Source organism: Ammospiza nelsoni, chromosome 1, assembly GCF_027579445.1.
Source record: "Ammospiza nelsoni isolate bAmmNel1 chromosome 1, bAmmNel1.pri, whole genome shotgun sequence".
Classification (NCBI taxonomy): domain Eukaryota; kingdom Metazoa; phylum Chordata; class Aves; order Passeriformes; family Passerellidae; genus Ammospiza; species Ammospiza nelsoni.
In genome coordinates, this window is record NC_080633.1 from 83761641 (window position 1) to 83781077 (window position 19437).

The 19437-nt window shown below is 35.8% G+C and overlaps 1 protein-coding gene across 1 annotated transcript in view; it reads left to right on the top strand.

Annotated features, from left to right (window-relative positions):
• The window catches only part of ABCA13 (ATP binding cassette subfamily A member 13), a 175969-nt gene that overhangs the window by 141631 nt on the left and 14901 nt on the right, over nucleotides 1–19437 (top strand). The window contains exons 50-53 of the mRNA XM_059479845.1: nucleotides 5682–5832; nucleotides 13179–13313; nucleotides 15639–15742; nucleotides 17947–18039. Of these exons, the coding sequence (XP_059335828.1) occupies nucleotides 5682–5832; nucleotides 13179–13313; nucleotides 15639–15742; nucleotides 17947–18039 (483 nt within the window). The remainder of the gene's footprint in view (nucleotides 1–5681; nucleotides 5833–13178; nucleotides 13314–15638; nucleotides 15743–17946; nucleotides 18040–19437) is intronic.

Genomic DNA, 19437 nt, shown 5'->3' on the forward strand with positions numbered 1-19437 from the left:
ATCAGTGACATATCTGTGCAAAAGAAAGAGAAAAGTAGTTAGCTCCTAGAGAGTATGTCTCCATATTAGGGATATTTGCCCCCTCAATATTGAAGAGTGACAAAGAAATGAGCAGCATTGAAACAGTTAGTTCAGAAGGCTTGGAAACAAAATAATGATAGCAAAGTATCAGGAGTACCTCTCATAAAGGGTGAAAATATCAAAAGTAAAACCAATAATTACTAGAAAATAGAATATTTGAATAAGGTTTGTTTACTTGTACTTAGAAAGTATGGTTGTATAAGACATTAAGAGACCAACAGGCTTTTAAAGAGTTGCAAAGCTTAAATATGTTTAATAATTAACTGCATGATCTGCCTGACAATTAGAGGAGTTCTTTGTGTTCTCTGTAGCACAGCTGTTGCTCTACAAGAGTAAAAATGGACTAAAATTATCTCATGCTTGGCTCTACTGCCATAACTAGATTGTCAGCAGTGTAGGAGCTGTCTAAATGAAAGGTAGTGAATGAAACTGTAAACATTTTTCTCGTTACATTTTTGTTAAACAGCTTGAAGAAGTAAGGTCTGCATTGAATATGTACAAAGAAAAGCTGACACTTAACAAAGTGTTATAACAAAAGAGAACAAAATGAGTCTTCATAGCCTTTGAATGTCTGCTGGGCTAATGTATCAGCAGATACTGTACATTTGCTTTTTTGTGTTCGTGTGTTCTTTGGCCAAGCTTTGTTTTCTTCCCCTTTCTATACTTGTGTTTAAACCCTCCTTAGTGACACTGTCATAAAGGCTCTCTAAAGTGAAGAGCACTAAACATAGCTTTGAAGAGAAAATATCAAAATCCTTTTATGTGTCATGGCAAGGTCAATGTAAAATAATGAATTTGTGACTGGTGGTTTGTTTGCCTTTTTGGTGCCCTCTATTTTGCAATCTTTTCTGTTGTACTTTGCTGAATGGAGATGACTTCAAGTTCATACTTAGAGTGTAGTGGGATGCATATGCAAAAAAATAGATAAACCAGGTAACATCTTATTCATAAGTTGCTCCATCAAAGACTGAAGCATTTGGCAGTCTTCGTCGTGTAATTAATTTATCTCCCATGAATTTTCATCTTCCTTCTGCACCGAGATCTTCCACGACAGCAATTCCCCATCCTATTTGAATTGTGTCAGTCATCTCAGCTGTTGGATTACAAAGTCATAGGAGCAAAGAACTGCTCTACAAAGAAGGAAAAGTAAAATATTTCTTTACAGCTAGAACTTCAACTCTTTTGATAGGTATGATATCAGCTTGATAAATAATTAAAATGTAGTTCAAATAGCTTAACTTGAAAGGAAGAATAAATTTACATAAATATAATGGCTGAAATGGCTGTTTTTACACTGTATATCAGTATAATTAGTCTAATTATAATGAAGCTATAGTTACATTAATTATATTTTCACCTTGATTTTTGTAATGTTAATTGAGCATTAGTATGCACTGAATTGAATGTGCAGTTATGAGTACAATGAAATGTCTAAGTACTTTTGCAATTTGTAAATTTATATTTCATTTTGACTAATTAATGGAATTTATCTCTCTGTAGAAGCAGATATATATATGTGGTATTGTAAGTACCAAATATATCACTGCTTTTAATTGCATTGAAAAACTGCAGAAAAAGCATATAAAAGTGAAACAAAGTGCACAGCAGAGCCCAAAGGGAAAGAATTTTGGCAAAACCAGCCATAAGACTGATTTCAGGATACTGAGTTGTCTCTGGAAACGCAGCCCTGAGGCTTACCTTTGAATTACAGACCACAGCCACCTATAAGCAATGTTGGTAGTAACCATTGTGAAAACCAAGATCCAAATCTAGTTCTGCAATAGCCACACTTGCCTTCTGGAAACTGCAGGTCCTGTTTTTACAGGAGAAGGAAACAGGTTTTGTCCAAGATCATATTCACTCATCCCAGTGGTTGTGTCTCCTTTCAGTGTCAGCAAAGGCGTCTGACTGGAGTGCCCCATGCCACCGCCATGTAACCTGTAATCAGATTGCAGGCCTTTCTTTAAGCACTCAGAATAAATAGATCAATATAAAAAGCCTTGCAATGGTCTGTGGAGGAACAATTCAGAATCAAAAATTTTCTATACTCTGATTTTGGTTTATGATCTCAGTATCTTGAAAACGTGGCAAGTTTCTTTCCTCAATAGTATAAACCTATAAGGTGAACATTCCATAGTGAGGAAAGTCTTATTGAGTCCTGGACATTTTCTCAGGATGTCTTGCACCAAAATATCATGATTCTCACCAAAATACTTAGACAGGGATAAAATAGAAAATCTTCCCTGCTTCAAGTGCTAGACTCCACTATTTTTCTTGAGGATGCCAGATGTTCTGTTGACCATTTCTAAAGGAGCTCTAGAAATGAAATTCTGCAACTTTAAGACTATATTTAAAATATAAAGATTTCTGGAAATATTCCAGTGATGTCATTTGTTGCAGCTGTTCACTCTAAAGGAAAGTTTAACTAACGAGGGGAAGTATTGACTGAACATAAGGATGTGGTCTAAAAATGAAGTAGAAAAATGAAGAAAATATGTTTTATATCTTGATCAGATGATGTAATCAAAATTACTAACACAATTTATAGATAACAAGTATGCTGTGTTATAATAAAGATACAGAAAGTTGTGTAGTAGTGTAAAAGCTTAGTGTAAAAGTGTTTTACTCCCCATAGTTTTAGATATTACATTAGATTTCATTGTGTTTACTGTACTATGGACAAAAGCCTGAGAGAGGTTGGAATTCATTCTTAAATATTCTTTCTCTCTATTTATAAAATGAGCTGATTTTTTCCTCCTGTATGTCTTGTTTTTAATGGGAACAGTTTAGTGAAAAATTATGGCATCCTGATAATAATAGGGCAGAAAACAAATGGCTGTTTTTCTCTGGCTTGAGAATAAAAAAGAATCAGCATTTTGCTGCATGCTAATCTATATTTTAGAAAATATTAAAAATATATCTTTTGAATTTGATTCTGATAATAGCATATATGATGATGTTTGTTAAGGAAGAAAAGCATTATAATTAGTTAAATGAATCAAATCAGAATTTTTTTTTAAAAAGGGAAAAAAATTTACAGTATATCATTTACTGAGAAGATTTTCTGGTATCAAGCCATCACTACTTGAAATGGTCATTTAATTCAGACCCATAAAAATGAAATCTGACAGATTAATTGAATTTCAAGGAAAATCAATTTGCTAAGACAGGAGCTTGTTTTCTGTTGTACAATATCTACTCTAATTAAAAATGATAATGTGTTTTTCTCTCATCTATTTTTTATTTATCTTGTTTATACTTTCAGAAAAAATGTAGGACCTGGCTAAACAAAATGGAATGATAATGCCCAGAATTTTGATTTGGAAATTTACTCTGTGATATTGATAAGGGAAGACAAGGCATTATACTGCACATTAAAAAAAAAAAAGTATCCTAATATGGCTTTTTTTTTTTTTTTGTCTTCTGGTTGGATTATTTTTGAGTTGACAGATAGAGAGATGAGGGGGAGGAGTGAGGTGGAAAGGTCCATGAGTTCTTTAGTGAGTGCCATAGAATCTCTGCATTAATGGGAAGTCTTGAAGTGTTCAGGGTCAGCACTAATAGATAAAGTTGCAAGATAGGGGATCAAACTGAGTAAGAATATTAAATGATGCATTCTCCCTTTGCCCTCACTTTATGAAAGCTAAAGGTCGGTGGCTGGGATACTGTTCACCCAAGACTGGGTGCATTAGATGGGCAGAGCACTAGAATCCTGTGTGTACAATTAGCACTGAGGACACTTTTTATTTCCTGATGCAAACTGGATAAGGAGGCTCTAATATAGTTCTAGCCAAAGAACATTAGATGTCTGTGGTTATTTTGCAGCTGTCCATATTTAACTTTTTGTTCTTCATGGTAGGGGCCCATTTCAGACGAGATGTTTCTATCCAGCTCCAGAGTTCATGCTGAGTAAATGTCCCTGAAATTACCCCTGAGTGAGATTTGTTCTCTTCTGACTGAACTTGGCATATTATCAAAAGCCCAGACTCTTTTTTCTCAAAAGACATCAGCTGCACCAAAAGAATACCCTGTGTGTGAATCTTCCCAGCAAAACAAACCTCAGACACATCTCTCTATGTTCAACAGCATCTAGTTAGTTAACAGTTCACTGCGAATAGTATTTCGCTATGTTAGAATTAACTAAATAAGGAATCCACTGCTTCTGACTGGTTATATAAGATCAGCATTATTCAATCCACATCTTATGGTAAACATGACTGTAGAAAAAGGGTTTAATTTGCCATATGTACTATTGGAAACTGAGACAGTAAAAATTCTGGATATACTCCATTGAAAATGTCCTATAGATGGATAAAAATTAATGAGGAACACTCCTGTTATCCTCTTTCCCCTATCACCTTCTATTTTTTGCTAACTCATTATTTAGAGAGGTGTCTATAGGCAGATAATTTATGTAGCACCATCCAAACCAGCCAAGATACCCTGATTTTGTAAGTTTACCATTAACAGCAAAGGACCATTCTAATTAGTCTATGGCAAGGTTTGTAATAATCATGTCAATTTATCTTTTGATAGCATTAAAATATATTTTCATGCTGTGGTTCATTAGGAAAAATGCAGTTTTTTTTTTCTCCCCAGACTCCTGAATCTTGTTAACAGGAGATACATATTTATATTTTTGCTAGTGCTAGTATTTGTAGATCCTGCAGTTAACACATTTACTTTGTGTCTAAATGATTAATCATATATTATGTTCTTTTAATCAGAAATGTAGAAAACCACTTAGAGGAAAAATATTCTGTTACTCAGAATCTTTTGAAAACTTTTTTCCTTCAAAGCTCAGATTTTTTTATTATTAAGTATCTTCATTTTGATAGGTCTTTCTGTACATGTAAATCAGCATCGTTGAGTGTTGAATTAGATGCTAGAATAAATAGGATAGATTTAGTGTCATTATGGGTAATGAGACACCCTTGCAATCAAGCTTGCTTCTTAGCAATGAATGTAATTTCAAGTAATGCTGTAGAGCTACAAAGTGAAGGCCAAAGTCTCTGAAATCAGGATAATTTTATACTTTTTCCTGTATTGTCTTTTAAGTTACTAGGCTTTAATATCCTGTGTTTTGTTTTGCTGTTGTTATTTAGAGAATGCACGCATGCATGTGTGTGGTCATAGATACACAAAGAATACCCAGCAAAATTTCCCTCTCTCTCAAGTCCTTCCTCTTCAACATTCAATGAGATTGATATGAATATAATATTGTATATAGTATAATATCCAATATGAGCAATGCATGGTTTGAAATGTGTCTCTTTAGAGCAGGTACTACCCAAAAAGATAAGAGAAGTGAAACTGGTGAGCATTAATTCTCATGGACGTCTCTTCACATGTTGATCTGTTGACCTTGATACACATGCTGTCACAACAGTGACATGCCGGTGGCTGTGCTAACCCAAAAGGGACCAAAAGTGTGCATTGTGTGTGGGTGGTGCTGCACTAAGTAACCAGGGCAAAGAGACTCAAACTCCTTTATCTGCAGACTTCACGTTATGTGTGTTTGTCTTGTATCCCAAGTGTGGAACCCAGGGCCATGGGATTTGTTCAACAACATTTGAATCTTTTTCTTTTTCTTTGAACAGTTCTGAAATGGATATACTCTCTGCTAGCTCTGAAGGTATTCTTATTGGATATTGTCCACAACAAGATGCCCTGGATGAACTCTTAACAGGCTGGGAGCACCTTTATTATTACTGCACACTGCGTGGAATTCCAAAGCAAGATATCCATAAGGTAACTATCCAGAACAGATTTGCAGGGGGAGCTATAGTCTGGCTACACTGTGGGGTTTATAGAACAATTGTACCTTTTGAACATGAGAAACTGTCTAATATTTCATCTTAACGACTTCAGTAATAAGGTTTTTCATTGCCACAATTTTATTTAAATAATTTGGATTTTTTCTGTTTGTTATGGCAGTTCAAAACACAATAACATCACTGCAGATAGTAAAATAACATTATTGCAAATGAATTCTTGGGCACAAAACCCCTTAAAGAAATTAAATTTATAAATGGTTCAATGCCTTCACTATCACACATGAGGAACTGTTAGAGAACACCATGCTTTGAGTCTTGTACCTCTGAAAAACTTTTCTTCAGAGATACCATTTAACTTTGAAGGAACTAAAAATTGTTTTATGATTCTTATAAATAAATGAACACCTGGGTGCTGGGATAGGAGCTGTCAGCATTCTGCTGTCTTAAACTTCTCAAGATGGGAGCAGTCTCTTAAATGCTCTAGCTGCCAAACAAAGCTTGGGTTGTCCAGGGAGAACAGGCCAAAGAAAATGCTTTGAGAACTTACTAGCATACAAGTTGACAATATCTAGGAATATCACTGGGAGCTTGGATTTACAGATAGAGGTGTAGCTGTGCTGATCAGCAGACTGAACTTTTTTATGTAATGAGGCAACAAGTCAGCAGATACAGAAATTAAGTATGAAACAGATACTGGGTAAAATATGGGGTTTTTTCCCAGATCAGCAAATGGAAGTTTACAATACAACCTGACTTTAACTGCTCAGTCTTGTCTGCTTAATTGCATCTCTATTAACACGAGAAAACATGTAGTGTGACATGAAATTGGTATCTTTCAATTCCTGCTGTATAGATTGGTCCCAAGTAGTAGATATTGCTGTAGCACTGCCCTTGTAACCTCCAAAATAGTGCCTGTTGTTTTCCTTTCATTTTTCCAGAAGCAAAACTGCATGAACTGAAATAGCTTTTTTGGTTTTTTCCTACTACTCAGTGCATTTCTGGCTGTTGCCTCAGGGTCCCATTAGTGGTTTGCAACCAATTCCTTGACTGTATGTGAGATGGCTGCTTTCTGATTCTCTGTAGTCTTCTTTTTCCTCAGCAGAAAGGTGCTGTTTCAGAAAAAAAGTAGGATTCCTGTAAGGGTCATTGAGTATTCATTAGGACAGGCAATATTTTGAATTTTTACTGTTTTAAGCTGATAATTTGGGTATTTCTGGGCAAAATAAGTAATTCTTGCAAGCCTTTGCCTCTTGTCTTTGGCAGTATCCATTGTCCAGGGCAAAGCCTGGACTTTTACTTGTTTTAACATGCTACTTGCAGACTGCTCAGAAATTGTCATACAGTCTTTTGTTTGATTGTTTACCCTTGATAATTTATTATGTTAATTTTTACTTCAGACTACTAGCAGAGTATTGAAACTATTTCCCTTGATCTAAAAGAAATATATTAAGTCATGGCTGCTATTTTTGCACTAAAGCCCTCAACTATAATTAATTACCTGTTTTCTCCATGAAGTGTCAGCTCCTCCATAGCAGTTAGGGAAGAGTTCCTGAAGTGGTGTGGTACATCAAATACACTTCCCACTTCAAATGGATGAAAATAATTCATTTAGATATGAGTTATGTTACTGTGTGCGCTGAGAGAAGACAAACATTAACCTTCCTGCACCTCAGATGATCTAGGTATGTGCTTAGAGTATTCTTTATAGTCAGCCTTCTGTGCCTTAGCATCACATTTGTGAACGAAAGATCATCCTTCTTTTCAGTTATCCTAATTTTTTGCCTGCATGGATTGCAGAGCAGACTTTGTTGCCATATGCTTGTGATCAAGGCATCAAAGCGCTCCTGCAAGTAACATTTAGCTGCTCTGGTTTTCCTCCACCAAAAACTGAAATGCAGCTTTCTCAGAGGAAAACAAATGTTTTTGTCAGTGAGCCCTCCTGATTGTGTGGCACGTCTGTCAAGCACTCAACAGCTGCTGTGCTTCAACTCAGAAATGGCTGGTGCCTGGAGAAAGTGAGCATTTTAGCTGCCTATAAAGAAAATAAGGCTTTGGAATGCTTTAGAGGAGCAGTTGTATGGAAACATAAGCTGTTATTTTCTCATCATTCCCTCCTCCTATGATACAGCACTCCAGGCCTGCCTCTGAATATTTACCAGTGACTAATTACACTAATATGCACAGACACATATAGTCTAGAGAGTGTATTGGTTTGATAACAAAAGAAACATATATTCAATTTGTTTTTTAAGAAATTGGTGAGCAGGAAGGTGACTCACAGGTTGTGCTGCTGCTGAAGTTGTCTATTGAAGCACTAACGTCAAGGACCAAATCCTTTGCTAGACAAATTTATCAGCAGCAGGAGTTAAGTGCCTGACATAAAGTTGAGTGCACTTAATGTTCCAAAACAGTAATTAAATGAATGGGAAAGGAGGAGAAAAATGGGTCATTTACTATCAGTGTTAAGCTTCACATGTAATGTGAATTTTTATACTTCACAAATCTGCTCTGAAAGTTTATTTTTGTTCAAAATTGGAAAAATTATAGTAAAACTTTTATGTTATTTAGAAGGATATTGATTAAGCATAGTACTTTTAATTTTTATTTCTTTAATATATCAACTTCCTAGATCTCAATATGTTCCAAAATACAGTACTCATCTTGTTAAAAATTTAAAATTATTATCATAGCATCAAATGGCATCCCTCATTAGCATTAAAACTTCTGTTGCAAATCTCAAAAGAAGCTTTATCGGGTCTTCTGAGGTAACATTTTTGGAGTGCCAGTATGCTCTCTCTTTTCATTACTCTCCAGGAAGATTTTTCTCTGATTCTAGAATCTCAATGATTTCCTTACACATTTTATTCTATAGGTGCTGGAAATGGGAATCTGTAAATTCATCCATTCTTTGTATGTTTACTTTTTTTCAGACCACAAGCAGAATTAGTGTGTACAGTTTTATGAGATTTTGGGATAAAAAACACTCTTCCCCAGAAACTTGACCATGGATATACACTTTCCAAATATAAGAAATAAACAACTCTAAGTTTACTTGAGAGCCAAATAAATATTGTTTTGTGTGGAATTGATGAATGATTGCTTAGGATGAATGTTAAGGATGTTCAAACTACACTGTATCCACTTACTCAGAGCCTCAAACTTTGAATTACTACTTTGGACATGTAAAGTTATTTTTCAGATGACTCTAAAATTCAATCCATGTTTCTTATCATTTCAACTGGGTATGATACACATTTTCAGTATTGAATCAGATTTGCTTTACAAGGATTTGTTTAAATAAAGCAAGAAGTTATCCATTTTATTTGTTGCGTCAGAAATTATGAAAACTAATACACTGATGGATACAACCTTTCAACTCAAGATTGATACACCATTATGTTTCTAGTCTTTGAATAGATTGATTCTAGTCTTTCAATAGATTGATAACTCCCAGTTTTTCTGCAAGACACACACACTGAAAGTCCATAGCACAACTTAATCATTTACATGACTATTGGAGGTAATTTTTAAAGGGAGTGGAAGCCCATAGGCATTAGTGGTTACACAATTACTGCTTTTCAGTGGAATGGATCTCTTAGTTCCCTGGTGGATGGAGGAGGCCATGCTTGTTTTGACCATTACTCCCACAGATATTGGCATGTGTGTAAAAGTTATCTCATTATTGCCTCTTCTGGAATGAATATTGTCTTCAGGAACTCCACAAAGTATTGGGGAATTTTGTTTAGATGCTGCAGATTGAAGGGCTCATTCCAATGCCTATTCTAAAACTAGGTGGACTAGCCCAAATTAACTTTGGGGAAAATCTGTTGCTAAGTATATTAGAACTGATAAGAAAATAAGAAAATTTTGAGAAATATTGGAAAATTGGGAAATTGCTAGCTGATAGATGTGAAGTCTGTGATAATTTTTACTGCTGGTGTGGGGAGGAAGGAAGGAAGGAAACAATTTAAGTACATTATTACAGCCATGAATAGACATAAAATATTTTCATGGTTCGAGTGTGCTTACAATGTATATATTTGTATACAACTGTAGCGTTTGATTTGGCCTCAATGTTACCAGCTCACTAAATAAATTGATGTATTTCCTCTCTTTGCTGCTGAAGGTCAATGAAATATTATTCAAATAGAGCATCATGATGAATATGACAAGGAAGGAGAGAAGGTGCTTGTGTATATATCTCACATTCACTACAGAAAGGAAATCATTAGAACTGTAATTCTCTTGCCTAAATGTGTATCTGTATCTGCAGATTGATCACATGCTCAATTCTGACTTTCATTTAAAGTTGTTTAAGAGGAATTTTTGTATTTACATTACAGTGTAGTATGATAAAAAGCACTGGCTATACAGACAAATGAAGTTGTAATGGAGATATTCAGGCTCCTCTACAATATAGCTAATATATATTTCTAATTTCATTCAAATTGCTGTTTTGTGGTTGCTTAGGTATTATTGATGAAGTTGAAACATTACTAGAAATCTTATAATATGCATTAAAGAAAAAATCCTGGGGTCATCTCTTGAAAGAAGATTGAGCTCTATATTCTCATATTTGCTGAACCATAGTCTGCGGTGCTCTTTTGAAATATAAGATTTGAGGGAGGTAGCAGGAATAGGAGACTTTTTTAAAGTGAAACTGGGAAGTACTTAGGAATAAGAAAGTTGGCCCTTCCTTCTGCCTTTATGTTGCTGATGTGATTCAGTTCCAAAACAGTTCTAATTTGATGTTTTGCACCAAAGAAGTGTACCTGGATATGAGGCCAGACTGTGTTGTGCACTGTGGTGACATGCAAGGTTTTTCTTGGAAGGCCTCCACATTTAATGCAGCAGCAAAGTGGGTACTATGAAATGATTCCCACCCCTCTTCTTTTACCTATTTAGCTTTTAAACCTTGTCTTAAAAATTTCTATAGCAGGATGCTTGCCAGGCTTTACTTCCTTGTAGGAAATAGGAGATTGTGGAGTCATGCTGAATGCTTGAGCACACACCAGAGAGAGGACAATTCAATGTGAGGAATTACAAATTTTGCAAAGTTAGTTCATTTTAATGCTGCTCCCTACAAAGAGCTTTGTGTTCACACCTGACATGATTGAGTCTCCTTGGGGGCTACAGACTACAAGATCCATCTAACTGAATAGTTACTTTCTTCTTTATCTGGCACTATTCTTTGACCTTCCAAATTCTTCCCCATGCAGCATTTGTTGTCTCTCCAAAACAAAAATAAAAGGCATTTTGCTGACTTTAGGTGACACTTCAAAGCAGTCAGAAAGAATGATTCTAGTCATAGCTAAAGAATAGTTTTGACTATGTTTCAGCCCTGATTCATGGTCCTCAATTACTCTTGAAGCTTATTGAAGTTTAAAATGTATATTTGATGTAAACATGGGCTTGCATATTTTTTCACATTCTGTTCTTAAATTCTTATGAGATCTTCTGTGTAATTTGTGTGACTGTTGGTGAATATTTAGGAGGATAATCCTTTAGTCACTAGTATTTATACATTCCCAATAGTAGCTGTCAAGTCAGTTTTGTAGACAGGATAAGGTGACTATGACATGCTTTAGAAGACTTCACTTTGTGTGTTGCTTTGGTGTATAATAAGACCTGTATTTGGAAGTGAAAAAAAAAAAACCACAACAAAAAAAAGCTCAGCTATCTTATCTTAGAATATAGCTTAGGTGATTAACCATTCTTAAAGCCACAGCTACAACCTCTAATTGGAAGTAATCTACTGTGAATTAACTTAGATACAGCAGAAGCCTTGAACTTTTCAGTATAATATTACCTGTGGCTAATTTAACAGTTATAATTTCATTTTTTTAAACCTCTTAGCATCTAAAGTAGACAGAGCAATATTTCTGAAATGTGGGTTTTGTATGAGAATATGCACTACTGTCAGGTTATACATCCAGGTACCCCAAACACAGTGACTATGGATAGCAGTCCAAGGATCATCACAAGAATATGCAGATTCTCACCTCTGCAGCATTATTCCTTCTTACAGACAAATTTCTCTCAGAGATGTCTCTTACTTTTATAAGTTTAACTGAAAAATCTTGCTAAAAGGGTCATGAATATTTTGATCATTTCCAAAGATGCTTGCATAAAAATCTAATAAGAAAGTATTATTACGCTTGTGGCAGTTTGTTTATGTTGGATAGTGAATATTAATTCACAATATTGGTTTTTGAATTGTTTTTCAATTGGAATTTTGAATTAAATGGAGACTGTCCATGTGATATAACTAAGCTTTCAAGTCCCTCCTTGCTTTTTGCTGAAGGCAATGTAGAGGAAGCAAAGAGAATGAACCATACTACCACGGGTGCTCTGGCAGTTAATGTTGGGCAATAAGAGCACCATGCAACTCCTTGTTTTACAACAATCTTCCACCTGTCCTACGTGCAGGTAGAAGACACACTTGCTCTGTTATAGGGTTGATCACTCCTTGATGACACAGCCCCCCCCAGGAGTCCATGCCAAACACCTGCTGCTTCGCATTTGGCGGCAGCAAGCAGAAAAGTTTCTGCTGTGTCCCTCATGGTTTTGAGCTGTATCTCCATGGACAGTCTAGCAGTAGTAGCTGATATGGATGGATTAAGATTATTGCTGCATTTAATATTCTCTAGCACCAGTATTTTAGGGAACCTTGTATGTCAGGATTGTCTCCGACACGGGGTAAAGAAAAAGGCCATAGGGGACAGCATGAGCGTCGTCTCCAGCTATGCTCACATGCCTTCCCAGCTTGCTTGGATCATAAATTCTTGTTGAAGCAATTAAAACCAATCCAGCTAGGATCAATTTACCCCACCCAGTTATTAAAAAGTTATATTAATTTGATCCTGTTACATTTTGTCTTAAAGAAGCTCTAAATCTACAACTGTGACTTGGTTTTCTGACATTTTCATCTTTTTTTGTAGCTGATGGAGATCTTTTTTCTTGAATTTTCAATTACTCAGGTATTTGATCAAACAAATAGAAGAGAATACGTTGAAATGAGAGGCATTTTAGATCATTGACCCATGGACATAAACCAAATACAAATGACTGTGCTGAGCAGTGACAAAGCCAGACTTCTATATGAGAAAATCCTTATAATTTTTGAAGAAAAAAGGGGCCCCAGGGCAGTTTTTTGCCCATGTTTAAGATTCAAAAGTAATAATGTGCACAAGTGTGGATAAATAAGGAAACAACATGGACATTTTCTTAACATGCATGAACAGAATGTTCTTTCAATCTATGCACAAATGCTATGTAATCTGTCTCATTTTTGTTGGCCTTCAAATTTGCAACCCACAGGTTGCAGAGGACCTTGTTAACAGGTTATGCCTCAACGCACACGCTGACAAACTGGTGAGAACGTACAGTGCTGGCACAAAGAGGAAGCTCTCTACTGCTGTGGCTTTAGTTGGTAAACCCCAAATACTTTTACTGGTGAGTGATACAGTGGTTATGAAAAATGGGCTACATTGAATTTTGTTGTCGTGTATGTTGCTCTAAGGAACATCAGGTGTTTTCCTGATCAGTCGGTGAGTAATTAATGTACAACTATCTTCTTTGTTCTGCTGTATTAATGGCTTTAATTTTATTCTCCAGTGCTCCCAAAAATAGAAAGTGAAATTGTTTGTCTTTTCTTATTTTATTCTTCCTTGGAGCAATTGGATGAGCAGAAAAAAAAGCCATCAACACAAATACAATTGTAGTATTCCACGGTGCAAATACGTGTTTAATTGACCCATGCTCTTTCAGGAGACTCCTAATTCTTACTAGGTTGGATTTATTTCATAAATCTGACTAGTTCTTACATTTTGTTGCATTTAGAAGTCACCCAATCAAGCAATACTTCTGAATTATATTAATTTGAATTATTTATCCCAGGTTGTTTTGGTTCTTGCATACTACTGCCCATTTAGGCCTGAAGCTGGCCCCTCCAGCATAAACAATGCCTTCTGTATTGAAGATGAGGGAGCTACAAAGCTTTGAGAACTGCATTGTAATGCACTACATTCTCTTTCATGCCATTGCCTGTTGTTTCACTAGAGAATATTGAACCTCACTTTCTTAAAACTTGGCTGGGAAGAGCTAAACCAGTGCAGTAAACCTTTCAAAACAGTCAGGGGTAGGAAAGCTGCTCCTCAGAATTCAGGGGGATTCCTGGGCTTCCAGGAAAAGATCGCAGGTAAACCAGAACCAGATAAAATAGTTGTTCTCCAGGGTTTGTGTTTCAGAAGATTAGACATATTTTGCTGCTTCTAACTGCCTATTGTTGCCTCATTTCTAAGAGAAGACATTTTATTTGCATTTTTTGCTTTAACTGGCCCTTGTTCAGCTAGTAAAAGGAGGAGATTATCTTAAATCAGTGTTTTATTCCTGATCTTAGGAAATGCTCCAACTGGTTTTGAATGTCTTTATGACTACTGCAAGTATCCATTTCAGCCTACTTTTTGCTGCAGGGCACAGACTGTTGCATACATAATGAAAAGAGGAAAGAAAGATATCTAAACATGTAAAATTCTTCAAAACATTTGCTGGCTTTAGAAAGCTAAAAGAGTTTTTCAATATTTTAAAAGGAGGGGGTTTTTTATTATTTCATCTGAAAGCAAAGACAGCAATATAAACTACTGAATCTGCTTTTAAATTGCATCCAGGATCATAGCTATTAATTTGAGCAACACTGTAGGTTGCTTCATGTTTATTGTGTTTTATGTTTTCTTTGTTAGCAATCCACAGATAATGGAAGACTGAACTAAATTCTTTAACCTCTGACATTGGCAGTGAAGCACTAAAATTAGCTTCAAACTGGATGTTTTGTTTGCTTTGTTTCTTGAAAACTTTGCTTCCAGGTTTCAGCTGGGATTCCTTGCTGAAAATACTCTGGGCAAAGCCATACTTGTCTACCAGGTGCTGACACTCCCCATGGAATTCCGCTGGATTAAAGCAACTGGAAGAGCTTCCTTCTTCCTAGTTTTGTAGTGACAGAGACTGGATTTATCAACCAAATATAATTCCTTTTGTTTCTATGAATGGATGAAGTTAAAAATTTACGGACGAAAGCAGGAATAGATAAGAAGGGGCAATGTAGATTTTGAAAGCCATCCAAGTGGGAAATTGGCCAGTTTCTTTGCACTGAGTTAATGTTATTTTATCCTGTGAATTCTCTCCCTTGTGGTTAAAAATTCCTCTTAAAAGGGCTGTGGGAAGGACTGGCATAAGATGTCAAATCCAAACATCTTATCAAACACCTGAATGTCGGATGGGCAGTGTAGACATCTGGGAGCTATAGGACTTCTCCAGTTGTTTGTGCTCATGGCAGATGTGTATGCAGGTCAGAAACAGTCACCAAATCCTTCCAGAAAATGAGAAGAACTACTTCCAAGTCTGTCTTTTAAAAAAGAGTATATGCATATAATTAAACAGATTAATAAATACTTATAGCTATACATATATGATATATAAAAAAATATATATATTATCAGCATTTATATATATTATCAGCATTTATAAGTACACCTAGATTATATTTAAATATTGTTTATATATATACATACTTCTTTACTAAAATGTGCCTTCCATAAACTTAGACATTAAACTGTATGTGTTAAAGCAAAACTTTGATCAGGGTGTCACTTAAGTGGCCCTCTGAAAATGTGACATTTAAAAACACATTATTTTATTATGAATTGTGTTAATTCTTCATGCTGGGCAGAACCTGTGGTCTGCTTTTTCCATGCTGCTGTGTCATTTTCATTTTTCCTGTAGGATGAGCCCAGCTCTGGGATGGATCCCTGCTCTAAACGGTACCTTTGGAAAGCTATCCTGAAGGAAGTTCAGGATGGCTGTGCAGCTGTGCTGACATCCCACAGGTAAGACCCTTATCCCAGCAGCCAGCATAGTCCTGTGCTGCAGAAGAGTATATTCTGAAAACCTGCTCACTCTTTTGTGAAACACAGATTAATTCTTGAAATTTTATGGCAATTCTTTCCTATTAATGAAAAAGAAACCTATTTAGATCCCAAATATTTTTCATAGTTAATTTTTTAAAAATAGAGTGTTGCTCAAGGGGCTGCAGGCACAGAAAAACTGATTAATAAGTAATTAAGTAAATAATTCTTCTTTTTCCATGCTCTTTTTACTCAGTGTTGTAGTTTCTCTTCTTGCTTGGAACATCAGGTTACTTTTTGTATTTGGCTACCTTAAAAATCCTTACAAAAGGAGGCGTGAGTGAAAAATTTTGTGATTTTATTAATTTTCTGATTTGCATCAGTATGTGAAAAGAGTAAGCCATGGCATCCTCAAAATGGATGCATCAGCTATTCTCTTATGCATTACTGGAAATGGTAGGAGAGAACCATCCTCTTAGAAGAGTCCATCTACATTAAATACCTTGTCAGTTCTCTGATATGGTCACTGGCATATTGGTTTAATGGAGGAAACATCAATACTGTTTTGTAACATCTATAGTGAAATGAAATCAATTAAATGTTCCCTCAGGTAATGTATATAAATATATATATGGTATGTATAATTATATTAAAAATTCCTTTAAATGAGGGAAAGATCATGAAAACATGTTCAGAGAAGAGAAAATTCAATTATCAGAACAGCAATGAACCATTTGACAAATGAGATTTGAAGTACAGATGAATTAATAAAGGAATGTGGCCAAACTTCCTCCAATGTTTTATATTTTCATATTTTTTTTAGATATTGTTAAGATGAATTTGTTGTCCCAGTCCATCATTGATGGAAAAATTTTCCAAAAATTTTTTAGTGTTTTATTTACAGAAGCTGAATTTTAAAATTCATGTACCTGGGTTTGATGGCCAAGTGCTTACCAGCACACTCATTTAGAGAAATTGGGTTATACATTGTGAATTCAGCTCTGTGATTTTCAGGAAAAAATATGCTTTGATTTTTTAGCCCAGATTAAGAACCTCTAGTTGTCAAACACCAGCTAAATAGAAGAGACCTGTGATCTCATTACTAATATGTTGTTAACAAACAAAATCCATCAAATTGTACTAACCATACATTTAACTCTACAAATGAATGACTTGAAGTAGACCATAAGTACAATGTTACTGTTCACATTGTTGTGCCAGGGTGAAGGAAGGAGAAATTATTTTATACTATTTATACTATTTTCTGAAGGCCATTGGGGCTTTGAGATTATTTACTTGTATAAGTACAGGAATTTTACGTATGAAGTAAACTTTCATACATGTCAGCAAATACATGTGTAAGGTATAGAGAGGGTTTGCTGTGTAAAAATCAGGTTTTGAGGGCTGTTCACCTACTTTTCTGAGACAATTTTTTACTTACAAATCTGAGACAAAGCTTCTGTTTTAACTGGGCAGGAGTGAGGTTTTATCAACTGTCCCTAGAGCCCTAAATTTGTGTAATTTTGCCACAGCTGGGGAGCATTATGCCAAGAGGAGCATTAGGAGTCATTCAGTGAATTTCCTGATTTGTGGGAAGATGTGTCAGCTCTCTCCCTGTCTGTCTCAGACATCACAGTTCTCACCACAGCCTTGTCATGTTATAAGGAAATTGTTCCTAGGGCAGAACTTAATTGCCAGTGTTTGTTTTTTTCAAGGCCATGTGCTATGCAAAAGAAAGGCTGAGCAAGCTTTTCCTTCTTCTCCCTTTATCCTTTAGCTCAGAATAACCACGAACCTGTATTAAAGAGAATAACAGAGTTCATGTCTCCATCAGTGGCATTCCTGAGATTGCTTATGAGGCATTTGCCTGTAGTATCATTACCACAGGCAAACGCCTCATAAGCAATCTCAGGAATGATTATATTCTGACCAGAATTGTCCAATAAGGTATGGACTAAAATATAAATGATGGTTTAAGGCTCTCTTCTAGCTATCATGTGGTAACAGCTTTTGGTACATACTGATTAGGGTTATAACTTTGACTATCACCCTTTGAAGCCAAAGGTTTTGTGTACCTGTTTTGCATCTGTCCAAATTCTTGCACTTCAACTGAAGTTAGGTATAAAAAAATGTTCTCTGATTTCACTACTAATTATTTGGTTTTTTCCTCTCGATTTATTTTGCAGTATGGAAGAATGTGAAGCTCTCTGTTCAAGGCTTGCTATTATGGTCAATGGAGCTTTCAAGTGTCTTGGCTCTCCCCAGCACATTAAAAACAGGTATTATGCATCAACATCAAAACTTCTGCATCTTTATTCAATCTAAGAGCTGGCTAGATGCTTTAGTAGTGCTAAGGCATAGGCACTTATGACTGCTAAGAACATCTTTTTCCTGCTGTCACTGAATTTAAAAAAGAGCCAATTAGGATAACTTAGCAAGCTAAATTGACATATGACATTGCTAAAATGCTTTGTAGTCTGCATTGGTAATTGAAAGAGACAGATCTGCATCTAAAATGAAGCACTTCTGCACATAATCTAAAGAATACATTGTGAGGCTACAACATGGCAATGAAATACAATTTGGTTCCTTCTGAGGGTTTTTCATAGCAGAAAGAAGCATTTTTAACAGGTCAGCAGCCAGTACAAACATCTACTTTGAACTCTCTCTGCTCCCTACCAAATTCACTGACAATTGCAGATATTTATGCTGTTTTCTACATCCTTTTCCTGATGTGCATAAGCCTCTTTTCTGTTTGAACTCTGCTCATGAGTTAATTTAATATCTATTAATGAGAATGTTTAATTCAGAGGATGTGCTCAAACCACCATAAAGGAAACAGGATCGGAAGCTGAGGGGAATGTTGCTGCAACTTATAGCTAGAACATTTACATTCAGTTGCAAATGTAATTGTTAGGACAGTCAGCTATGTAAGATGATACAGCTCATTTACAAGCAGCAAAGCTACACTGCTTTGTACTAGCTCAGCACTTAGTTCTCTTAAGTGCAGATGCACTTGATACTGGGAACAAGCTCTACAGAAATGCTTTGGAATTGCTGTCTGCCATGCTTATAAGGCAGAAGTTACGTGCTTGGGACAACTACTTGTGCTATGACAAGCCTTTTGACTTTCTGGCCTTCTCTTTGGGTAGAACCATAGATCCTTGCTCCACAGCTGCATTAACAAGATGGGCCTGACTCACACTAGCTCCCTCCTTTCAAGTTTTTTTCATGGAGGCAAACTTTCAGTTAGAGATATTACAATCCAGATATTGAAAAAAAACATTGATATCTGCATCTCTAATTCTGATGATTCTGTGTGACTGTAACCTTTTTTTTTCATGTTTGCACAACTTTCAGTGCCTATTTGCTTCAATTTCTGCCGGCGTGAGAAGTCAGTTTATTGGCAGCAGTTTGTTCCTCTTTCATATCTAGGTCTTTGCCTTTGCCATCTTGTCTCTTCCCAAATTTCCTAGCATAGGGTGGCCTGTTATCTCACTGGCTGGAGTAGATTAGTGAGTGTGAAGGCATCCTTTATTTCATTTGTATGAGAAACAGATCATACGTAGAGGATGGTGTAACTCAGTATGTAAAGGACAGTTCAGATCTTAGACAGGTGAAAATGCTATTTGAAGATGTGTGTCCTCCCACTCAGGAAAAATGGTATTACTTGGGCA